The sequence below is a fragment of the Ahaetulla prasina genome, chromosome 3 (genome assembly GCF_028640845.1).
Source record: "Ahaetulla prasina isolate Xishuangbanna chromosome 3, ASM2864084v1, whole genome shotgun sequence".
In the NCBI taxonomy this organism is placed as follows: Eukaryota; Metazoa; Chordata; class Lepidosauria; order Squamata; family Colubridae; genus Ahaetulla; species Ahaetulla prasina.
Genome location: NC_080541.1, coordinates 169,247,536 through 169,268,099, shown reverse-complemented (window position 1 = coordinate 169,268,099; position 20,564 = coordinate 169,247,536). Strand labels below are relative to the sequence as shown.

Sequence of the window (20,564 nt, the reverse complement as noted above, 5' to 3'; positions counted from 1 at the left end):
TCTGTAAAGGAAAAGAAATCAAACTAAGATCATAAGCGCATTTATGTGTTTCATTTAGGGACTGCTTTGCTTAACAACTGAGTCACTGGTCCCAATTGTCGTAGCTAAACAAGGACAACCTCATTTAAGGTTAAGCCTATTTCTTCACTTTAAAAAAACGCCTTGAAAAATCTTTGTCCAATCTGCAGGCATCTTGCTAGAAGTGCTAAAGGATTGATTCTATCGCTTCACATCATAAAAACGGAGCAGTTATCTGGAATCTGAACACATCTTCAGCTGTAAAGGCTGAAGTGACATCTCTGCAGATAGAACTGCTACATGACTGGTCAAAATGTTCTAATGCAGGGGTCTGCAACTTTTGGTCCCTTTAAGACTTGTGGACTTCAACTCCCAGAGTTCCTCAGCCAGCTTTGCTGGCTGAGGGAGTCTGGGAGTTGAAGTCCACAAGTCTTAAAGGGACCAAGGTTGGAGACCCCTGTTCTAATGTACAGCTGGACGCCTTGAGATGTCCCTGTTTCGAAGAAGTGGTTTACTTCCGTTTGATCATTCTAGCTAAGTCTTGGTTTTGAATGAAATCCCTGTCTTTCAAACTAGAAACAATCTGAACTGGTTATAAATTGTGATAAGCTAGTCAAACATTCCGCTGCTCTCTAGAGGACATTTTTAAAATTGCAGGACTAATTCTGCCAGAATCATTCAATATCATTTGGTTTAGACTGGAAAAGATGTTTCAGTTTCATGTCAATATTAAAAAAAACTGGCAATAGGGAACAAGTTAGACTCACAGTGGTTAAATTATGGAAGTGCCTAATAAAAATCCACAGCTGCTCTCTTTGCTCCCAATCTTTTTTGTCATACAAAACCAGGAGATCTGTCCTCTCCTTTAATGTGAACTCTAAAATTAAAAAATCTCTAAAATTTAGAATTAGTGGAGTGGGATTAAATGGAAGTATTCCCTAACAAAGAAGTTCTAGGGAAATAAAGTCATGATTAATTTAATGACATGCTATCTTTCTTTTAATGGGCATGCCTCCAAGCCAATCTGACTCCTGGAACATGCAGTTTTTTCAGCAGCCTTTTAAGAAATAGTTTTCCCTTGCCTTCTTTCTAGGCACATATAATACTAGCTTGTAATGACAAGTCTTGAGTGAATTTCCAAATAGCTCTTTCCTTACCACTACACCAAACTGGTTCTCCCTTCCTCCTTCACAATCCCCTATCAAAATGGAAGACTGTATTCTTTTTTTTGTCATAGTTGCCCTTCTGCAGGTCCTAACCATTGACTGGGGTAAACTCCAAAATAATATCTGCATTTTTTTCATGTCTCTTAGGAGTGTTATCTAACCTGCCACACTTTGTGATTTAAACATATATTTCACTTCTTTTTTTTATATTTGCATTTATATCCCGCCCTTCTCCGAAGACTCAGGACAGCTTACACTATGTTAGCAATAGTCTTCATTCTATTTGTATATTTATATACAAAGTCAACTTATTGCCCCCAACAATCTGGGTCCTCATTTTACCTACCTTATAAAGGATGGAAGACTGAGTCAACCTTGGGCCTGGTGGGACTAGAACCTGCAGTAATTGCAGGCAGCTGCTGTTAATAACAGACTACATTAGCAGTCTGAGCCACAGAGGCCTATATGAAGAAGATTAAGACTCCTATGAATAACTAAGAACCAAATAGCTTGTTGTTTGCAGAGAGGCCATCATTACAGTTGTGTATCGTAACAGTCAAGCTACAGACCCAATTTTATATTTTATTCAGCAAACAGGGCAGTCATAAACCAAATGCCACAGATGGTTGCCAAATGCCACCAATGGTTCACTATAGGTGTGATTTTGTTGAAAATCGGAAATGCCAGACAACAAAGACAGTCACAACTTGCAAGTGGCCATAAGTGCATTCATTTTGCTGAGTGCCCTAAGTTCAGTCATGTGACCCCAGAAAGGCCAACCGTGGGAACTTCAAATCAGTTATTCAGTCAGTTATAACTTCAAATGGTCACTAAGCAATCAGATGTAAGTCAAGGACTACCTGTATTCTTAAAGATATATCAGCAAATGAAGGCAAGTAGCCACAACTCTTGTTTAGTAGCACACACTTTCCTCCATTGCTTTAACTTAGCCTAGCCACAGATGCTGTTGAAAATAATATTCTAGCCACAGACATGCTTTGCTCCTTTTCATCTAAATTTCTCAGAAGAACTCTAGGAATTACAGATGGAAGCAAAACAAACAAAAACACAGTTAAAGAAAACAAAAATTCCAGTTTAGGAAAAGGAAGAAAAAAATGGGGCCATGTAGTATTAACATAATTTTAATACCGCTATAAATATAGCCAATGTCCTTAAATTATATATTCAGAATTGTAAAACGTATTTTCCAAGTTAAAACATTAGGAATTCTAGAAAAAGCAATTAATTGAGGCACCTTCTAAATATCCTAGACTTCATAAAACCCAACTAGCATAAATAACAAATAATATATAATGTGGATGCTCAACTTGTCTGGAAAACATTAGATTAGTCTATTTCATGCAATAATTTCATTTGACATGCTATTTTTTTAAAAAAACTTACCCATGGTAGCAGAAAATATTACAATTCCCAACACATTCATGCCTTCACTAGTTCCTGGCTCTGACTTGTAAATCACTTCTGGTGGTGGTGTAATATCCAAAGCAAAATTCTGGATGTTGGATCCATTTTCATCTTGCACACCATAGATTATAATTCGGCGAGTGATACTTTCAGATGATGTTTTGCTCACTTTGACAATTGGAATGCTTTTGGTTCGATACTGAAAGAACATAGATTATCTGGGTTATGTGCAGAAGGATACTCTATTGCAGTGCTTCTCATTCTTGGCAACTTTAAAATATGTGGACTTCAACTTCCAGAATTCTCCAGACAACAGGGGAGTTCTAGGAATTGGAGCCCACACATCTTAAAGTTCCTGATATATACACATATACATACATACATACATACATACATATCCAGAAAAATTCAAAATATTTCTATAAGGTTAGCATGTCAAAGATATTTTCAAATACCCAAATTTCAAAGTTGGTAAATAAATGCAAAACAATAATATTGTAACTACTCACATCTTATCCAATAACATTTTCTGGGTCTCCAACTCAAAAAAATTTTTTGTGGGAGAATGAGATCTAAAGAGGAACGGAACAAGCAGAAAACATCATTGTTCTCTGTTTATGGGGAAAAAGTTAGGGTCCCATCTCCACTTCTGGATAAACCATATCACCCAATAGGACAATATTTTATGTAGAAAACTGATGCCATTCTCCTCCATCTCTCTCTTTTCCTCATGTCATGTCTCTTTTCACAGAAAAGGAAATGGAATTTAATGTATTAATGGCTTTAACAGTTATTACATGTCATCCATCTGGAAGCATACACATATTTTGGCCTGGAAATCATTACCATTTATTATTGCAAAGATTAAGAAAATACTGATTTTTTTCCAAGGGGGCATTTATTAATTTTCTCTCTACACCAAGACAAACAATTCAGGGGGTACTTTTATATGGGATAGAAGAATAGACAGATGGTTCATTGATCGGTGAATCAATTGATTAAAAAATAAATATGGTGTTTTTGTGAAGTCTAATAGGCTGCTATGTGTAGCTTCTGAATTGCATTTAAAAGTTATATAAATCTATTTGCTACCAGATCTTAGACCCATGTAATGTTAATAATAGTGATAGGAACATATTCCTGTCATTACAAGTCAACTCTCTTTTTGAATATTATCTATTATTATTTATTTATTTTATTTTATTAGATTTATAAACCGCCCTTCTCCCGAAGGACTCAGGGCGGTGTACAGCCAAAGTAAAAAGAAACAATGTACAGTTAAAATAAAATTAAAAAACTTATTATACAGTGTGGCCGAAATTAAAATAGTTAAAAAATCTAAAAAACCCCAATTAAAACCAGAGAGAAATTTAAAATTTAAAACTAAACAATTTAAGACAGCCCCGCACGAACAAACAGATATGTTTTCAGTTCGCGGCGAAAAGTCCGAAGGTCAGGTATTTGACATAAACCAGGGGGAAGTTCATTCCAAAGAGTGGGGGGCCCCACAGAGAAGGATCTTCCCCTGGGGGCCGCCAGCCGACATTGTCTGGCGGACGGCACCCTGAGAAGGCCCTCTCTGTGCGAGCGTACGGGTCGGTGGGAGGCATGAGGTAACAGAAGCCGGTCCCGTAAGTACCCAGGTCCCAAGCCATGGAGCGCTTTAAAGGTGGTAACCAGAACCTTGAAATGCACCCGAAAGGCAACAGGAAGCCAGTGCAGTCTGCGCAGGAGAGGTGTCACATGGGAGCTACGTGAGACTCCCTCTATCACCCGCGCACCTGCATTCTGGACCAACTGAAGCCTCCGAGTGCATCTCAAGGGGAGCCCCATGTAGAGAGCATTGCAATAATCCAGGCGGGAGGTAACAAGAGCATGAGTGACTGTGCATAGGGCATCCCGATCAAGGAAGGGGCGCAACTGGCGAACCAGGCGAACCTGGTGAAAGGCTCTCCTGGAGACGGCCGCCAAATGATCTTCAAACGACAGCCGTGCATCCAGGAGAACACCCAAGTTGCGCACTCCCTCCTTTGGGGCCAATAACTCGCCCCCAACAGTCAGCTGCGGCTGCAGCATTCTACAGCAGCATTCTACAGCAGCATTCCCCAAGAGTTACCTTCCAGATGCATTGGGTTTTGCACTGGTAATATATCTAGAGGAAAGGAAGTTGGAGCAGCAATAATTACTACCAATTTTCTCAAAATACATTCCTCCAGATATCTTAAATCGCATCCTCTCTTTGAGGAACACCAGGTTGGAGAAACTCTGCTTTATACACTACCCAGGAACAGCTTTTAAGGATTGTAGATGAGATCTTCCTGACAGCAACTAGATATACTACAACTGATATACAATAACTATATTTTTGGATACAAAAATGCTAATGCATAAGCAACTTGGCATTCTTCACATTTTTATATTTCCATTGTCATCATGAGAAGCAACTGTGCAAGTTGTTGTTCATAATATTTGGAAAGCTTCAAGCTATCTGACCTGCATATATTTTTTTAAAAATCAAGACATATTTCACTTATGAAACTTTGAACAGTTTAGAATTCTACTGTAGGTGTTTCTGCCTTCTGCTAATTCTCATATTACTTAACATTTGCTGTTAAGGGTAATAATGAATTGATAATACTGATGTGATAATGATGGATGAAGATGATGGTGATGATGATGTTATCCATTCAGTCGTGTCTGGCACTTAGCAATTCTATGGACCAGAATCTCTCCACTACCTCTTTGAGTTTTTCTATACTCTGGCTGGTGTCCACTTTGATGATGTCCAGTCACTGAGTTCTTTGGTGGCCTGGTTTCCTTTTACCACTAACTCTTCCCAACATAATTAACAGAATAACAGAGTTGAAAGAGACCTTGGTGGTCTTCTAATCCAACCTCTTGCCCGAGCAGGAAAACTTATACCATTTCAGACAAATTGTTGTCCAATCTCATCTTTTAAATCTCCAGTGTTGGAGCATCCACAAAGTCTGGAGGGAACTCATTTCACTGATTACTTGTTCTAACTGTCAGGAAATTTCTCCTTAGTTCTAGGTTGGTTGAATCCTTGATTAGCTTCCCCTTGAATAATTGTTTTCTCCAGTGAGAATTTTTAATGTTTGTGGTTATCAGAAAGAGTTCACCACCAAAACTTAGTCAACACCTTTATCAAACTAAATAATACAAGTGCTGGTGATTTTAGAGGTTCTCGTGGCTTATCTGATAGACTGTATATGACTTATCAGTTTTTTCTTATGAATTGCAAAGAAATATTTTTAGGATTCAAAGAGCCAGATTCCCACCTGTTTAAAAGTGGCTTCCACAAGGTTGGCAGGAAACATGTTCCTAAAAAGACAAAGAAAACTAGTCAAGGGAGTAAATAGAATTTTAAACACAAAGCTCTACAAGCTACAAATAAGCTATCCTTTATAATATAAAACATATTATGTGGCTAAAAAATAACTTCAGATTCTTTATGGTAAGTGATTTTCCTATTTTTCTTCTTGTAGAACTTGGGAAAAAATTGGAACAATGTGATATTCTGTTAATTTAAGGTTTTTTAAAATTAATATTTCTAAACATTTATAGTAAATACCAGGCAAACATCCTGGCATAAAAAGTTGGGAGTTTGAAAACCATCTGATACAATACTTCTAAACCACAACAGTAATCTCTAAAGTTATCTCGCAACAATGCACCTGTAACTATTTGGAAATTCACTCAAGACTTGTCATTACAGACTAGTACTGTATGTGCCAGCAGATTTGCTTAGTTTGGTTCAATCAAGCATGATCTGTACAAATTCATTGTTTAGTAAGAGACAGATTGTACCTAACATCAAAGAAATCCAAACAATTCACATCACGTACAAATCTGGCCATGCATTTTCCCCACACTTTCAATTAAAAATTAAATTCTGAATCAGCATGTAATGAGAAAGACATTTTACCAGAAAAACGTTGAGTGATGGAAATGTGATTATATTTCAGTAAATTTTTCATTTTTATGAAAGGGTTTTAGTTTTCTCCATATTACTGTATTGCCTAAAAACACACCCCATGCTTAGGACACATATCTACAATTTCCCCAAGAGATCTAAAATTATTCTCTTTCAACTGCCTTTTAATGTTCCAACGGATCCTGACTCTTTCATACAATCAAATCATCTGGTGCCATAGATTGTATCCATGTACATTAGGAATTTCATTAATTCTGTTTGTGATGTGATTTGGATGAAAGGTGCTACAGACATGCAAAGGATTACTTTGCTGATTAAATGATAGATTAGCAGTTTATGATGGATAATTAATCTGGAGCAACTGTTGGGGGGGTTGCCTTCAGATTGAAGAGGAACTAGGTATGTGTGTCTTAGCAACCTTTGAATTTGTGCCTCACTTCTAGCTGCACTGGCATGCAATTAGAATTATATGGAAGAAGAAACATCTGTCAGATGGTCATTAGTGATTTAATGTCAAAAAAGTTTTAAAGATTCTAGCATGTTGTTGTTTTCATTATTCTTTCTCTTGCAGGAATTAGGACTGTTCCTTTTAATAGCTACTAAAGGAAACCAACCCTGACTGTTCTTTGGAAGGACAGATACCGAAGCTGAAGCTGAAATACTTTGGTTGCCAAATGAGAGGAGAGGACCCATTGGAAAAGACCTTGGTGCTGGAAAGATTGAAGGCTAAAGGAGAAGGGGATGGCAGAGGATGAGATGGTTAATTAGTGTCATCAATATAATGAACATGAATTTGGGAAAAATCTGGGAGACAGTAGAGGACAGGGGAGCCTAGCGTGCTGTGGTCTGTGGGATGGCAAAGATTTAATGACTGAACAACAACCTTTTAACAGAAATGACTGGGACTCTTCCAATATATTTTAAATAGGCTGGTTTTCCATGGTAAATCATTTTAGATGATTATTTATAATTATTTTCAAATGGAGACGCTGATCACAAAGATTACAGTGATCCCTTGGAGGGGGGAACAGGAGTATTTGGGCAGCACAAAGATCCATGCCTGTACATTCAGATTCTTCTGAAAGATATGCTGCTCTTAAACATCCCTCTCATAGTGATGCCCTTATATTTCTTCATCTCTTTCATATTCTCTCTTAACCAAATGGAACAAATAAGCTGCTAAGACAATACCAGTATTTAATTCTGTAAAGCTATTAACTGAATACTGCTGATCTTAGTTCTGCCGTAGCTTGTCTAGGCTGTTCTGGTCCATCAGTAGCCTACGGAGCTGGCAACGGAGTCAGACAGCAATGAGGCTGAGGTGAGGCTAGGGCCATTGGGAAATGAGGTGCGGACTCCAGAGCCTCCAGAGACTGATAGTAGTGAGGCAGAGGAGGAGCCTGTTCCTAATGCACATATGAGAAGAGCTGCCAGAAGGCAAGAGCAGCTCAAGCAGAGAGGACAACTCGGGAGTAGGGGCAAGAGATGATTGGCCCCTCCCATAAGGCTTAAAACAGATCAGCACCGGCGTTTGAGCTTTGCCGGAAAACAACATTGTAGCTGCGTCTTCTGCTTCGTCTATGTCTTTGTTTTTGTGGCTTCTGGACATTTGCCAGGAAGGGCTTTGGCAGTTTGCCTAATAGGACCAAGGTTTGCGAGATAACTGAGGAATTTGTGTTGGGAGGCATTTGTTTTACTTTGAGTTGAACGATGCTGGGAATGAAGCAATTCCCAGCTGTTCGAATTAAGTTTGTTTGTTTTTCCACAGACTAAGTTTATTACTACCTACTTGGGCCTGGGTCACAACAATGGCAGCTGGAAAGAATCTTTTATTGCCAGCAAGGTCCCATCATGTTTCAAAGAGATGCCATGATTTTCTTTCTTTTCCATTTGCTGAGCTGATGTATTTCCTCTTGCTTGCCTTCAAGCTTTTTTGTGCAGCGGCCTTAAGCTGCTTGTCTCCTGAGCAGAAATTACTGGGAATAAAGCTGGTTTAAGACATGTCTGTTAAGATTTCATTTTTAGCTTTGATAACAATGCTAACCAATTAGTCTATCTAAACAGTAGTTACATGCTTCTCACTATCTGGTCAGTTTCCGTGATTCTTTACTATCCCACCACTCTGGGGAAAGCAATCTGGATCTCTTTTGTTTTTGTTTTTTAAATAGAATAGAATTTTTTATTGGCCAAGTGTGATTGTACGCACAAGGAATTTGTCTTGGTGCATATGCTCTCAGTGTATATAAAAGAAAAGACACGTTCATCAAGAATCATAAGGTACAACACTTAATGATAGTCATAGGGTACAAATAAGCAATCAGGAAACAATCAATATCAATATAAATCCTAAGGATACAAGCAACAAAGTTACAGTCATACGTGGAAGGAGATAGATGATGGGAACGATGAGAAGATTAATAGTAGGGCAGACTTAGTAACTAGTTTGACAGTGTTGAGGGAATTATTTGTTTAGCAGAGTGATGGCGGTCGGGAAAAAACAGAGTTACCTCAAAGTAAGTAGGTGGCCAATAAATTTTACAAATAAAATAAATAAAAGGCCCAAAGTTTCATCAGTCCACCAGTCCACTGTTTACAACACAGTCCTTTCAGGAATTCCAAGAAGGTTCCACATTCATTTTGCACTATTCAAATGACCCTGAGGGCACACATAAATCTTCAAGTGGCCTCAATGACTCTCACAGAGAGTGTTAACTACCAGATGATTGCAAGGAATATAACTCCTTCCATTCTCCACCATTCAGTCAGAATTTAAGAATCTTCTCGGATGAGAAGCGAAATATCTTCAAGCAAAAAACAAAGAAAGTCTAGTTGCAGAAGGAGTGTGTCTGGCTTACCAAGCATATAGAAATCAGGCCTCATGTAGGCATGTTCCTCTTCTTGGGTATAGATATTGCCCAAAGGTGTTTGGAGGACAGCAAACAGTAACAAAAAAGGATGCGAGAGGCTGGCAGCTCCATACAGCAACCAATAGATTTACAGAAGTTGCTTAGAATGAATTAAAGAATAGCAAATATGGTAGTGTGAGTTGGAAAACACCACTTTGGAAGAAGATAAGGAAAACATGCCTGAGGCTTGTCCCTGTATTGAGATTAGGACAATGGAACCCATTCAAGATCTCTCAATAGGATTTGTGAAGCATTGCCCACCTACAGAAGTGTCCTAGGTATATGGTAAGCCCATCCATTTCCTTTCAAATCCTCAGCTTGCCATTCTTATCACAGAATGCAATTCAAGATTAGCATGTTTTGTAATAAGGCTGCATACTATTGTTCTTAGGTTTTCTGTTTCCAGTCTGAAAAAATTCTACAATTTAATTAAACCTCTCTGAAACATTAGCCAGGGAGATCATGGGCTTCTTTTGCAATGTATAACTATGTTTGGCTGTCAGTGAAGATATGTAGACATGTCCATGCCTGGCATCTATGTTTAATTACCACTTTACCACTAATTAACATGGGAAGGAGAGTACATTCAAGCCATACGGTTAATAAACATGTCAGCTGCATGCATACTATGCAAATTGCTCAGGACCATAAAAAATACTAATTCACTCCTTAATTCTAATGGCTTCATTTATATTTCCACTTAGCTCTGCTTCCTGCTATAAACAGCTTTAAGTTTGATTTTTCCAACAAGCATGACAAACATTTTCACTATCAACACTGAGAAACCAAAGTTTCTTCTGACGATAGAAATACATTTATGTTCAGTTTATAATTTATTCATAGTCTATAAGAGAGAGAGAGAAGCCAAAAATAAAAGGACACAGAGAACTAATTAAGCAGTTTTCACCACGTAATTTTATATGAGGGGAGAATCAAATACTGGTGAAAAGATCATAATTGAATAGCAGAATTATGATTATAATAGGTAGAATTATAATAGCTAGATATTGGAAATTAGATGTGATTTTTAGAATAGAAGAGTGGAATTCTGAAATGTGGAAATTAGCCTTAAATGATAAACTGACATGTGATATTAAAATTAGAAGTGGTGTGTATAAAGAAGATATTTTCTGGAAGATTTGGAAACCATTTGTGGACTATGCGCTTGGAAAATTGGACGCTTCAGTACCTGTACCTCGAGAACGTGGATTTTGGCAATCATGAGGATATATCCGAAGACCCAAATCTTCCTTTTATGTATAGCACAAGGGTGTAATAATGTATTTTCTTTTTTGTTTGTTGAAAAAAAAAAAAAAAAGAATAGCAGAAGTTTTCTATGGACAAAGTCTCAGCTTCAGTTTCTAGCTCCTTCAATTTAAAAGATCAAATAGCAGGTGATAGGAAATGCCTCCATCTGAGACTAGAGGCCAGTCAGTATATGGAATTAGATATACAAATAATCCGAACTACCAGGAAGAATTTGGGGGGGAATATTCACAAATGCAATCATCTTAATGTGCACTTATTTTAATGTGATTCCATTACTTAAAATAATATTGTTAGATTAGAGATGAAAATAAAATTGATTTCTTTATACTAAATAAGAGCCAATGATGAGCTCAGCATACAAAAGGCAGCCTGCAGTGTGCCATGCCTGTCTTTTAAGATACTCACTTTATGCTTCATATATAAGCATATATGAAAAATTATAACCTGCCATGAGAAAAAGAATTAGTTTTCTGTGAGTAGGTGTACAAAATGTATACCCTAAGGCAGGGGTGTCAAACTCGCGTCTTCATGTTGTCATCAAGTGATGTATCGTGACTTTTCCCCCCTTCGCTAAACTGGAAGTGGACGTGGCCAGCGTGTGACGCATCCAGCCCGTGGGCCGCATGTTTAACACCCCTGCCCTAGGGTATCATAATAGAGAAATTTGGAGCTATGAAAGCCAACATTTGTTAATTATCTCTGTGTTTAATAAACCATTTTGTTTGCTTTTGATGCATACTTCAGTTTCCAATGGGCTCAGGTAATTTTTTTTTAAATGTAAAAGATGATGCCAGAAAGATTTATGTGCTTTTCAGGACAGGTTTTGATTGTCAGATTTAAAGCATGGCACCCATATTTTTCATTCAGAGTGAAGCATAGCCACAGATCCATGTAGGAAGGACATATAGTTATGACTGCAGCAAATTACAACAATCAAGTGAAGGAGGGCATTAGTACAGAATGAACTATGACTAGAACAATGCATTTTAATATGATGTTAGGTCATTTCTATATTCTTATTTAAATGTAGGCCACTGTTCTTGCCACGGTTCATGGTTTCTCCTTCCACTCAAATTGTAAATTTTCTTAATTTCCTAAAAATGATGGAGAATTTCAGAGATTTTTTCCCCCCTATTCTTTAAAAAATGGAAGTATTCTCAAAGATTATCCAGTCCTATTCCCTGTGCAGTAAAGGATATGTGATGCAGGATGTCAAAAAAGAGCCCAATTCCTCATGACACAATATTTCCCACTGCTCAGCAGTTTTTGCTATTAGGAAGTTTCTGCTAATTTTTAGGAAAAGTCAGTTTCAATCTACTGCTTGTATGTTTGCCTTTGGTACTAATAGAAAGACTCAGCATGCCAGATAGACAACTCTTGCCCTTCTTTCCTTTTAACATTTCTCTTCTACAGATTAACACGCACAGCTTTTCAATTGTTTATCATATCATAAATCTGCATTCAACCCCATATGTTCAGTTATTTAATAAATATTAAGTCTTTCTTCCTATCTTAATCAAGCACTATATTATCCCTCAAGCCTCCCATTTATATTACTTCTTTAAAGAATTTCCAAATCTAGAAAATGCTGGAAACTATATTACCGGTATGTTGTGAAAAGAGAGTAATGGGAAAATATTTGAATAGGATGATTTAGAGTTAGCGTTAAATATTAGAAAAATGATCAATTTGAAACCAAAGGGTTTTAACTTGGAGGAAGTAATGAGAGGGGGGGGAAGAGAGAAAAATTGATTAATGATTAGAGATTAGGGCGAATTGTAAGATTATACATAAGAGAAATAAGGAAAAGAAAATAAAAATTAGAGAGAAAGAATATTATGGCAAAAAGTCAAATATATAAATTGTGTTGGGAGATAACTAAAAGCTGTACAAATGTATGACTCGGCCAATACTCTGTTCAGAAAAAAATGCATTGTTTGTTTGTGTGTGTGTGTGTGTTTGTTAAAAAATAAAAAACTTTTATAAAAAAAAGATTTTCCAAATCTAAAAGGGGGTTTACTGAGAGGAACAGAACAAAAGGATGATAAAGGAAAAGACACCCACAAGTGGTAGGATATGCAGCAAGGAGGAAGAACTTGCCTTTTTCAGAATTAGTTGACATTGAGGAAGGGAGACTAAAGGTTTGAAAGAAGATGTACTCAGGCACCTTGATGTTTACACTATGTTGGAATTTCAGATCAGTTCTGTAATAAATTTCTCCACCATGAATGTGCCAACAAGATGAAGCACAGTTATTTTTTATAGAAGTTCAGGTATAACTCTATCATTATCAGGTTTTTAATGGATGCCGTATTTTTCTCCTGCTACCAGCTATGACCATCTGGTTGCCCAGATTACAATTTAGGTAATACGTGTAATTTTCTTCTGAGTGTATACATACATTGCATTAGAATTCAGGCCTAACATTTATTATTCTCTTTAGGTTTCCCTTTACTTACTTTTAGCTATTAGGGAAAATGGTGGTCCTGAAGCAAGAAAGGATACATTCATACGTGCCAAAATATTTTTCAGTTTAGGGAGTAGAAGGTAGTTCCACTTAAGTTCCAGGTTCTTTTAAATGAATTCATCATTGACCTTTAGCATTCATAGATTTTAAAACATAAATTTTTAAATGTGATCATTCAACATAGTATTACTGAATATGTAAAATCTGAACCTTCATAAAAGCATTGAGAATGTTGTTACCGAATTAGATCCAGCAGTGCATCTGCAGAACTCATAATTGGCTTCGCACCTTCTTCAGTGTCTTCCTTCTGGGCTGCCCCACCAGGATGGATAATAGAGACCATAATGATTCCCACAATCACAGCCACAAATGTAGTCCACAGATAGTAAGTGACTGTAATGATGCCTAATCGACTAGATGTTTTAGCATCCAGAGCTGCTAGTCCTGACATCAGGCTGTTGAAAGAAAACACAAAGTATATATTATTATTATTATTATTTTTCTCCTCCTTCCTTTTTTTCCTTCTTATTCAGTTAGGTCTATTACTATATTCATGGAAAGGACAACAAATTTCTTTGAGCAAAGATGATTTGCTCCTTCTTTTGCAGGAGACTATCGGAAGGAGCTGACCAGGAAAGAGTTAGCAGAAACCTTTATTTGAAACCTAAATGGAAGGTTCAACACAGAGATGGGTTTCAACAGGTTCTGACCAGTTCTGGAGAACCCGTAGCAGAAATTTTGAGTAGTTTGGAGAACTGGTAGTAAAAATTCTGATTGGCCCCATCCCCATCTATTCTCTGCCTCCCGAGTACCAGCTGATTGGGAGGGAATGGAGATTTTACAGTATCCTTCCCCTGCCATGCCATCAAGCCACACTCCCCAAGCCATGCCACGCCCACCAAGCCACACCCACAGAACCGGTAGTAAAAAAATGTGAAACCCACCACTGGTTCTACATTCACAATGTACCATATGGGGTTAATTCATACTTTGTATTCAAGTTTCAAGACTTAGGCTAAATTAAAATAGAGGAATCACATTAATTAAAAGTTGACTTTATATATAATATACAAATGGATGAAGACTATTGCTTAACACTGTGTAAGCCGCCCTGAGTCTTTAGAAAAGGGCGGGATATAAATTCAAATTAAAAAAAATTCATCTCTAAAGTTTGACACATTGAGCAAGAATGTACTCTAATTTGTTTTAAAATAGAGAAAATCACATATCTTTTTTAGCCTCAGTGAAAGCTGCATTCTTAATGAATCGAGCTATAACATGATATCAGAAAGAAGTCACTAAACTTTAATGATCTTTAGTTCCAACAGGCAGCATCATATTCCAGAAATTAATTGAAATCAAAAGTCATGCAAGCAATCAAAACATGCATATAAATGGCAAACCATAAATAACTTGAAGCAATTTAATTGTGTAAACCATTTATTCTGGTACATAATTATTATTTACAGTAAGTATACAAATGTCTTTATCTCTCCCAATCCCATAACCAACATTTTCTTCGTTTTTCTTTTTCATTATTAGATAAATATACAGAATGGGCTGATATGTGTGAGGCCCAACAACATATATATATATTCTCCATGTATAATACAGATAACAGCACATCTAAGAAAAAATAGCTTTTGCAACTATTAAGTGCCTCTAAGACCTGATCCTGCTACCAAATGAAAAAGTACTTTATACCTATTTCATCTGCTTGATCTTTGCAGAAAAATGGAGGTATCACGAAACAGTCACATATGAAAGAGAATGACACTGTAACATTAGATGAATGACCAATTGTTTATAAATTGCTAAAGCACTATTCACTTTATGTATGAATTATTATATTTTTTTTTGCATAGCTATAATTTTTTTCAGATTTGGAAAGTCACAAAAATCCACATCAGTCCAATACGACAATGCAGTTTTACAATACATACAAACTGAGATTAAAATGATTGGGATGCTGGATTTTTATAAAATAATTGTTGGATTTCAAATTTACGGAATCTAAAATAGGCTGATTTAGAGCCATGGTTGTACCAGGTGAAATCCTTAGACAGAATAAAACAGGGTCTTCTGTTAAGTAGAGAAAAGATCTAGGCCAGAAATCCACAACCCCCAGTCCATGGACTGGCACCAGGCCTCAGCATGCCAGAAACTGGGCCATGCAGATAAGCAAATGGGATGCAGGAAGCACAGAAAACCATGGCCCCTCTGGTCTGCAGAAAAACTTCTCTCCACAGAACTGGTCCCTGGTGTCTAAAAGGTTGGGGACCATTGAGCTAGGCTGTTTATCTTCCTATAGAAATGGCAAAACTCTTAGATGTCTCCAGTAGTGGGTTATACTTATCTTCACTACCGGTTTGGAACTGTGAGCGCGCGGGGTGCTTCTGTGCATGTGCAGAACCTTTTCAGCATGCGCAAAGCATTGGTGACAATGTCTGGGCAGGTGGGCACAGCCTCCCACTGCCACCACCACTGGTTCGGCCAAACTGGGGCAAACCAATAGAAACCCACCACTGGATGTCTCCAAGTATAGTTTTCCAGTGAGGCATCTAGCTATCAATAGACAACCCAATTGTTTTTTATCAGTATAAATTGCAGCTTATCTGAGCTGAAACCAGGATTGGCAAAGCTTTCAACACACCTTATTAACAATAGTCAAACTATCAATTATTAATGGTTCCTTTTTTATAATGTAGCAACTATCACTTAAGTCATATTCGAAGTACTGTCCCGGTGTCTGGAAGCCGTGCGGGTCTGGATGGGGAGAAACAGGCTCAAGCTCAATCCCTCCAAGACGGAGTGGCTGTGGATGCCGGCACCCCGGTACAGTCAGCTGCAGCCGCGGCTGACTGTTGGGGGCGAATTATTGGCCCCGATGGAGAGGGTGCGCAACTTGGGCGTTCTCCTGGATGGGCGGTTGTCTTTTGAAGATCACTTGACAACCGTCTCCAGGAGAGCTTTTTATCAGGTCCGCCTGATTCGCCAGTTGCGCCCCTTCCTTGACCGGGATGCCCTATGCACGGTCACTCATGCTCTTGTTACCTCTCGCTTGGATTACTGCAAGGCTCTTTACATGGGGCTCCCCTTGAAGAGCACCCGGAGGCTCCAGTTGGTTCAGAATGCAGCTGCGCGGGTGATAGAGGGAGCCGCTCGTGGCTCCCATGTAACACCACTCCTGTGCAGGCTGCACTGGCTACCTGTGGTCTTTCGGGTGCACTTCAAGGTGTTGGTTACTACCTTTAAAGCGCTCCATGGCTTAGGGCCGGATTACTTATGGGACCGCCTACTGCTACCGATTGCCTCCCACCGACCCGTGCGCTCTCACAGAGAGGGACTCCTCAGGGTGCCGTCCGCCAAGCAATGTCGGCTGGCGGCCCCCAGGGGAAGGGCCTTCTCCGTGGGAGCTCCCACCCTCTGGAATGAACTTCTCCCAGGACTCCGTCAACTGCCTGACCTTCGGACCTTCCGCCACGAGTTGAAGACATACCTATTTATTCGCGCAGGACTGGCATAGAAATTTTTAGTAGTTTTTAATATTTGGATTTAAATTTTATGGGGTTTTATGGTTTTAAATGGATTTTAATTTGGCCTTATGTTTAATAAGTTTTTTAATTATTGTTTTATTGTGCACTTTTTACTGTTTTATTTGGCTGTGAACCGCCCTGAGTCCTTCAGGAGAAGGGCGGTATAAAAATCTAATAAATGAAATGAAATGAAATGAATATTGAAGTGGAGTTTATCCTCCAGCATAATATAATGAAAAGCTCATGTCCTGAAAATTAATAATTTTATATGTATATTTGTTCAATATTCAATATTCAATTTCAATATTCCAGATTTTGCTTATAAATCAATGTAAAAAAAAATATGAGATTTTATTGTATTTAGTTTCACTGTATATTAGCATATGCCCTCTTTTCTAGAATCTTTATTAATATCAGATACTAGAAAATTATTCATGAGTACAGTTACAATATAACTTCCCAGATGCTGAGAATACTAAAGTAGTCTTTCAAGTAATGAGAAAATAATAGTTGATCCCTAGGAGAAGGCAATGCTCAAATGGTTATTAAAAGCAAACATGGTTTTTTGCTTATTGTAATGCATTAAAAGTAGCAGATTTACTGTTTAAACAAAACAGGCAAAAGAAAGAAACCAAAAAGCTTCTTTTAAAAGTAAGTTGAGTTAGAAAGATTGAATATTCTTAAAAACAGATAAATTAATCATAATTCTTCTAAAAAGCAGTTTAAACCATTTCAATTGCCGAAGACATACATCTGCTTCTCCTATCTATGTTATAATCTAACATTCCAGTTTACAGGGTTAGAGGCAGGGGTGAAATCCAGCAGGTTCTGACAGGTTCTGGAGAACCGGTAGTGAAAATTTTGAGCAATTCAGAGAACTGGTAGCGGAAATTTTGAGTAGTTTGGAGAACCGGCAAATATCACCTCTGGCTGGCCTCAGAGTGGGGTGGGAATAGAGATTTTGCAGTATCCTTCTCCTGGAGTGGAGTGGAAATGGAGATTTTAACATAACATAACATCAGAGTTGGAAGGGACCTTGGAGGCCTTCTAGTCCAACCCCCTGCCCAGGCAGGAAACCCTACACCATCTCAGTCAGATGGTTATCCAACATTTTCTTAAAAATTTCCAGTGTTGGAGCATTCACAACTTCTGAAGGCAAGTCGTTCCACTTATTAATTGTTCTAACTGTCAGGAAATTTCTCCTTAGTTCTAAGTTGCTTCTTTCTTTGATCAGTTTCCACCCATTGCTTCTTGTTCTACCCTCAGGTGCTTTGGAGAACAGCCCGACTCCCTCTTCTTTGTGGCAGCCCCTGAGATATTGGAACACAGCTATCATGTCTCCCCTAGTCCTTCTTTTTGTTAAACTAGACATGCCCAGTTCCTGCAACCGTTCTTCATATGTTTTATCCTCCAGTCCCCTAATCATCTTTGTTGCTCTTCTCTGCACTCTTTCTAGAGTCTCAACATCTTTTTTACATCGTGGCGACCAAAACTGGATGCAATATTCCAAGTGTGGCCTTACCAAGGCATTATAAAGTGGTACTAGCACTTCACGTGATCTTGATTCTATCCCTCTGTTTATGCAGCCCAGAACTGTGTTGGCTTTTTAAACAGCTGCTGCACACTGCTGGCTCATATCTAGATGGTTATCCACTAGGACTCCAAGATCCCTCTCACAGGTACTACTATTGAGCAAGGTACCACATATACGGTGGTATATTTGCAATATCCTTCCCCTGCCACGCCCACCAAGCCACACCCACCAAGTAACACCACGCCCACCAAGCCATACCCAGAGAACCGGTAGTAAAATTTGGATTTCATCACTGGTTGGAGGGGTGGAGAGGGGGAGAGGGAGAGATAGAGACACAGAGAGACGCACAGATAGACAGAGAACAAAATAAGGTTCAATGTAAAACGTAATTCAAGATAAGCAAAAAGATAAGCAAACTTGAGTATTTTGGAAACTAGTTACAGACTATTATGGAAAACTAGTTATCAGCATTCCACCACTCCAAAGTACAGGTAGGCCTCAACTTACAACCATTCTTTTAGTAGTCGAAATGATAACAGCACTGAAAAAAAGTGTCTTAATGACTATTTTTCACATTGGTGAGTGTTGCAACATCCACATGATCACATAACAAAATTTGGATGTTTAGCAACTGTCCTGCATTTATGTTAGCTTCACTGCCCTGGGATCATGTAATCACTTTTTCTGAATGTCTGACAAGCAAAGTCAATAGGGAAGCCAGATCCAATCAACAAACGTGTTACTAACTTAACAACTACAGCAGTAGTGCGTTGCAAAACCCGTTGCTACCGGTTCACTTGTATGTGCGCTCGCATGCGCAGAAGCATCTGGCACGGGTGGGCGGAGCCTCCCGCCACCGCTACCGGTTCGCTGATCTGGGTAGAACTGGTAGCAACCCACCACTGAACTACAGTGATTCACTTAACAAGTGTGACAAGAAAGGTCGCAAAATGGGGCAAAATTCACCTAACAACTGTCTTGCTTAGCAATGGAAATTTTGAGTTCAGTTATGGTCATAAATCAAAGACTACCCGGAGTAATCTTTGGATGTAAATCCCACAAAAATTCCAAAACAAATTAACCTTTATTTGGTATTGAAAAGTAACAAATTCTGTTACTGTTTTTTCACAATTCCACACCCCTTACTTCCAACCCATTCTAGAGCCTTCTCTACTGAACCTCTTGTGCTAAATCCGATACTCCCAGCTTCCTTCTGCTAAGTCCTCTACCTGTATTTATTTCATGTTTACTATTATAAACCACGTTTTTCAACTTCCTTTGCAAATTAGATAGTCTTACACTTCCAAAGATATAGTGTACAGTTCAGATGTAGCTATAACCACTGCAGAAGGTAAGTTGTTTTCTTTGTTAAGTTAAACCATGGAATTTACTGGCATCTGAAATGGTGATCTGTCTCATTGTAAATAGATTTAAGAGAGGATTAGAAAAATTCAGGGAAGGATTAGACAAATTCACCTGTCCTCTTGGAACATCTTGCCCCCCTGATCCCCCTGACCTTCTGTAAGGGTCTAAAGACCTGGCTCTGCCAGTTGGCTTGGGATCTCAATGGGGGAACATCATAGTGAAAGTGTTAGATTAACTAACAACAGATCCCACCTCACCCCCATCCTGCCCCTGCCCTCCCCATCTGTAATTGATTTTAGCAGTTGGTATGAATTAATTCATGTATATGTATAGCAGTGATGGGTTTCAAAATTGTTTATTATCGGTTCTGTGGTTGTGGCTTGGTGGGCGTGGTAGGGGAAGGATATTGTAAAATCTCCATTCCCCCCCCCCTCCAGGGGAAGGTTACTGCAAAAATCCCCATTTCCTCCCGATCAGCTGGGAATTGGGAGGCAGAGAATAGATGGGGGTGAGGCCAATTTTACTACTGGTTCTCAGAACTACTCAAAATTTCCACTACTGGTCTCCAGAACTGGTCAGAACCTGCTGAAACCAACCTCTGATGTATAGATATAGTATTTATTATTGTAAGCCACCCAGAGTTAGCGTGTGATAAGATGGGTGGCAAATAAATAAATAATAAAATAAATAAAATAAAATAACTAAATGCAATGGCGTAAAGTTCTATCAGGTTTCAAATGCTCTGGTCAGCTGCTTCTGGGATTACTGATTACTTGTCTACAATTACTGAGCCTTGTCTACAATCCTGAAATTTCCTGATGAATTTGTATTTACTCTTTTCCAAGATCAGTTAAGGCCTGTCACTTCTTATGACAGGTATTTTATATTGAACAACAAAGATAAATAATGAAAACTATTACGAA

The 20,564-nt window shown here is 38.4% G+C and overlaps 1 protein-coding gene across 10 annotated transcripts in view; it reads right to left on the bottom strand.

Annotated features, from left to right (window-relative positions):
• SLC1A7 (solute carrier family 1 member 7) overlaps positions 1-20,564 on the bottom strand; it is a 62,362-nt gene that overhangs the window by 17,165 nt on the left and 24,633 nt on the right. For 8 of the 10 annotated variants that reach the window (XM_058175150.1, XM_058175148.1, XM_058175147.1 and 5 more), the window contains 3 exons: positions 13,446-13,661; positions 5,909-5,951; positions 2,589-2,808 (listed from right to left, as the gene is read on the bottom strand). In XM_058175150.1, the coding sequence (XP_058031133.1) occupies positions 2,589-2,808; positions 5,909-5,951; positions 13,446-13,661 (479 nt within the window). The other 2 variants (XM_058175155.1, XM_058175154.1) reach the window with 2 other exon arrangements.